The 1,812-nt window shown below is 31.3% G+C and overlaps 1 protein-coding gene across 2 annotated transcripts; it reads right to left on the bottom strand.

Moving 5' to 3' along the window:
* Positions 1-521: 521 nt before the first annotated feature.
* On the bottom strand, positions 522-1,554 carry LOC106345182 (signal peptidase complex-like protein DTM1). Of its 2 annotated transcripts, none has more exons than XM_013784425.3 (2): positions 1,123-1,554; positions 522-708 (listed from the first exon to the last, which is right to left on the bottom strand). In XM_013784425.3, exons 1-2 carry the CDS (start codon positions 1,362-1,364, stop codon positions 618-620), a joined length of 333 nt encoding a protein of 110 aa, XP_013639879.1. In that variant the 5' UTR covers positions 1,365-1,554; the 3' UTR covers positions 522-617. The 2 variants fall into 2 exon arrangements, with proteins under 2 accessions (XP_013639879.1, XP_013639880.1); XM_013784426.3 differs by having other exon boundaries at positions 522-705; positions 1,123-1,550.
* Between the last annotated feature and the right edge of the window lie 258 nt (positions 1,555-1,812).

Here is a 1,812-nt window from a genome sequence, read left to right as displayed (position 1 = left end):
AAATTTGAATAATAGAATGACATCTTGACATCCAAAACTACTGGGATGCGTCGTCTATGATTTTGTAGAGGGAAAAATTGGAATATATAAAAGTTCTCCTTTTAAAAAAAAAATAAATCAACATTAAAATTATCGAAAACGTATTGTTCTTGTATTACCGTTTAATTAACGAAATATTTTGTGACAAAGTAAAAAAGCATGAAATATTTACACGCTAGTATTGGTGCTATTTTATTATGCCAATATTGGAATTCAAATTCATAATACATGACGAGTATTAACAAAAATAAATGTATATCTATTCTCTTGCGTCAGTGAATTTTATTTTTTTATCTGGCTAAAAGTATTTCTGACAAACAAAACTTAAATGTATCATAGTTTACCGTTAATTAATTCTTGCCTCACATTTTTCAGTAAAAGTTGACCAATATATCTACATTTTACAATTTTGTATTATCTTTAACAGCCAATATGGAATGGTGGATCTCTTTTTTTCTTTTGGTTTTAGTAGGTCTGACATATCATTCAGAATTCAAAATAATTTTTATTTAAAGGAACACCGCTAACATAATATGCTAATCAACACAGAACATACAGAAAGATGGAACAAAATGGCTTCATTTCGTCACGAACATCCACCACCTATACACTGCATATCCGTACACCGCTACGTATACAACCATCCGCATAGGGTACACTCTAAACCTGCTTAAAATTTACAGAATATCTCAATAACAAATTAGTCTAAAAACTATATAGCACATGAATAAATGAACTTAATAATTGCAGAATTCAAATATTAAGAGCTCATAGACCTAATTCGTAGTACACACATTACAAATGGAATCTAAGATAGTATGTTATTGGTATATGTTTACACAAATTTATCCTTTTGGGGGCAGGGGAAGGGTTGAGCAATAACATAAACAGAAACTTGGATCTAGAAAATATATCTTTTTGTCAACAATATACATTAGACGGATTTGAATTTGGATGGTATACACAAACAACACAAACACAACCTTCTTTGATTATCTGGATCTAACAACTTTAACATGTATACGCAACAACTAGTCTGAATATTCTTTAAATAAAAATAATTCTAATAAGATTATAAATAACCTTGAAGATTGTGATTTGCGGGAGAGAGCGGCGGCTCTTTCCTCGGCCGTAACAGGGTAGGTCCAGCGGGAGAAACTCCGATCAAAGAAGTCCCAGTCAGGTAAGACTATGCCAGCGATCAAAGAAACACCGATCGCATAAGTAATAACCGTCTTCTTTAAAGACTGTGTCCATAACCATACCAACACCATCACCAATGCAAGACCTACCATTGATGATCTCAAAGCTGCTTCGTTTGTCATATTAAAGAAAACTTAGAAGAAAATTTTCTTAGTATAGGTTTAGAAGTGTTATTACTTATTTTAAAAATGGATTAGCAGAAGGTTTTTCATTAGAAGGGAACAAAAAGGATGATAACAGAGAAACATGGAAAGAAGATTCACAGATTATGTAGGAGTTTCGTTTATCTGTTTATGTGTTAATATATATTAAATGTATTTTATGTCGATATATATCGGGAAAATGCGTGGCAATCAATTCAATTTAATGCAGCCATAAATGTTGAAATTTCCCAACTGTATTTTTAGATCCAGTTTGTGTTGAGAATCTATTTGATCGTTTCCTACCGTATCACTGGAAAAAGAAAAGTCTGTGTATAATGAAGTATAAGAATCATTGAACGTTAAATAATGAGCATATATACAAGCGTAAGATTACATATAAACAAAAATATATTGCGATTCCGTAACA

The sequence above is a fragment of the Brassica napus genome, chromosome A5 (genome assembly GCF_020379485.1).
Source record: "Brassica napus cultivar Da-Ae chromosome A5, Da-Ae, whole genome shotgun sequence".
NCBI classification, from domain to species: domain Eukaryota; kingdom Viridiplantae; phylum Streptophyta; class Magnoliopsida; order Brassicales; family Brassicaceae; genus Brassica; species Brassica napus.
This window is presented reverse-complemented; position numbering and strand designations above follow the sequence as displayed.

Bases quoted from the DNA above. Each gene is read 5' to 3' on its own strand.
- LOC106345182 (XM_013784425.3), bottom strand. From the start codon at position 1,364: ATGACAAACGAAGCAGCTTTGAGATCATCAATGGTAGGTCTTGCATTG. The intron at 709-1,122 runs GTTATTTATAAT...GTAAATTTTAAG, and splicing joins CGCAAATCACAATCTTCAAG to CAGGTTTAGAGTGTACCCTA.